The sequence below is a fragment of the Mesitornis unicolor genome, unplaced genomic scaffold (assembly GCF_000695765.1).
Source record: "Mesitornis unicolor isolate BGI_N332 unplaced genomic scaffold, ASM69576v1 scaffold29379, whole genome shotgun sequence".
NCBI classification, from domain to species: Eukaryota; Metazoa; Chordata; class Aves; order Mesitornithiformes; family Mesitornithidae; genus Mesitornis; species Mesitornis unicolor.
Window position 1 is genome coordinate 1 of NW_010208385.1, and position 1,309 is coordinate 1,309.

The 1,309-nt window shown below is 67.0% G+C and overlaps 1 protein-coding gene across 1 annotated transcript; it reads left to right on the forward strand.

Annotated features, from left to right (window-relative positions):
* Positions 1-940: 940 nt before the first annotated feature.
* Positions 941-1,302, forward strand: LOC104546968 (nuclear factor 1-like; the record flags this gene model as incomplete). The annotated part of the gene is given in 2 exon segments (XM_010192498.1): positions 941-1,132; positions 1,135-1,302. Coding segments are annotated over 2 exon segments (360 nt in total), but the record flags the coding sequence as incomplete, so codon positions are not given.
* Positions 1,303-1,309: the final 7 nt, after the last annotated feature.

Below are 1,309 nucleotides of genomic sequence, written 5' to 3' on the forward strand. Positions count from 1 at the left end.
CGGGGCCGTGCCGAGGGCTGCTCCCCCCTCTGCAGGACGGGGGTCCCCTGTGCAGGGCGGGGGTCCCCGGGGAGCTCCCTGTGCAGGGTTTGGGTCCCCTTTGTGGGACCAGGGTCCCCTTTACAGGACAGGGGAGCTCCCTGTGCAGAATGGGGGTCCCCTGGGAGCTCCTCCCTGCACGGGATGGGGATCCCTTGTGTGGAGTGGGGATCCCCCAGGTGCTCCATATAAAGGATGGGGGTCGACTCTGCAGGTTGGGGGTCCCCTGGGAGCTCGCTGTGCAAGACAGGGGTCCCCGGCATGGGATGGGCGTCCTCCATGAGCTCCCCCCTTTGCAAGATGGGAGTCCCCTGCGGTGGATGGGGGTCCGCAGGGTGGGAGTTCCCTGCATGGCACGGGGGTCCCCTGGGAGCTCCCTGTGTGGGACAAGGGTCCCTGGGAGCTCTGTGTCAAGGATGGAGGTCCCCTGGGAGCTCCCCTCTGCACAGAATGGGGGTCTCCTCTGCAGGATGAGGGCCATGAGCTCCCCCCTTTGCAAGATGGGGGTCCCCTGCGGTGGATGGGGGTCCGCAGGGTGGGAGTTCCCTGCATGGCACGGGGGTCCCCTGGGAGCTCCCTGTGTGGGACAAGGGTCCCTGGGAGCTCTGTGTCAAGGATGGAGGTCCCCTGGGAGCTCCCCTCTGCACAGAATGGGGGTCTCCTCTGCAGGATGAGGGTCTCCCATGTGGCACGAGGGTCCCGTGAGAGCTCCCTGTGTGGGACAAGGGTCCCTGGGAGCTCTGTATCAAGGATGGAGGTCCCCTGCATGACACAGGGGTCCCCCAGGAGCTCCCCCCTCTGCAGGACGGGGGTCCTCTGCATGGCACAGGGGTCCCCTGGGGGCTGTGTCCGCCCCACAGGGGTTGCTTCCCCCCAATCCTGACGCCCTCCTGCCCCACAGGATGAGTTCCACCCCTTCATCGAGGCGCTGCTGCCCCACGTCCGGGCCTTCTCCTACACCTGGTTCAACCTGCAGGCCCGCAAGCGCAAGTACTTCAAGAAGCACGAGAAGCGGATGTCGAAGGAGGAGGAGCGCGCCGTCAAGGACGAGCTGCTGGGCGAGAAGCCCGAGGTCAAGCAGAAATGGGCCTCGCGCCTCCTGGCCAGCGCCTCCTGGCCAAGCTGCGCAAGGCCATCCGGCCCGAGTGCCGCGAGGACTTCGTCCTCTCCGTCACCGGCAAGAAGGCGCCCTGCTGCGTCCTGTCCAACCCCGACCAGAAGGGCAAGATCCGCCGCATCGACTGCCTGCGCCAGGCCGACAAGGTGTGGC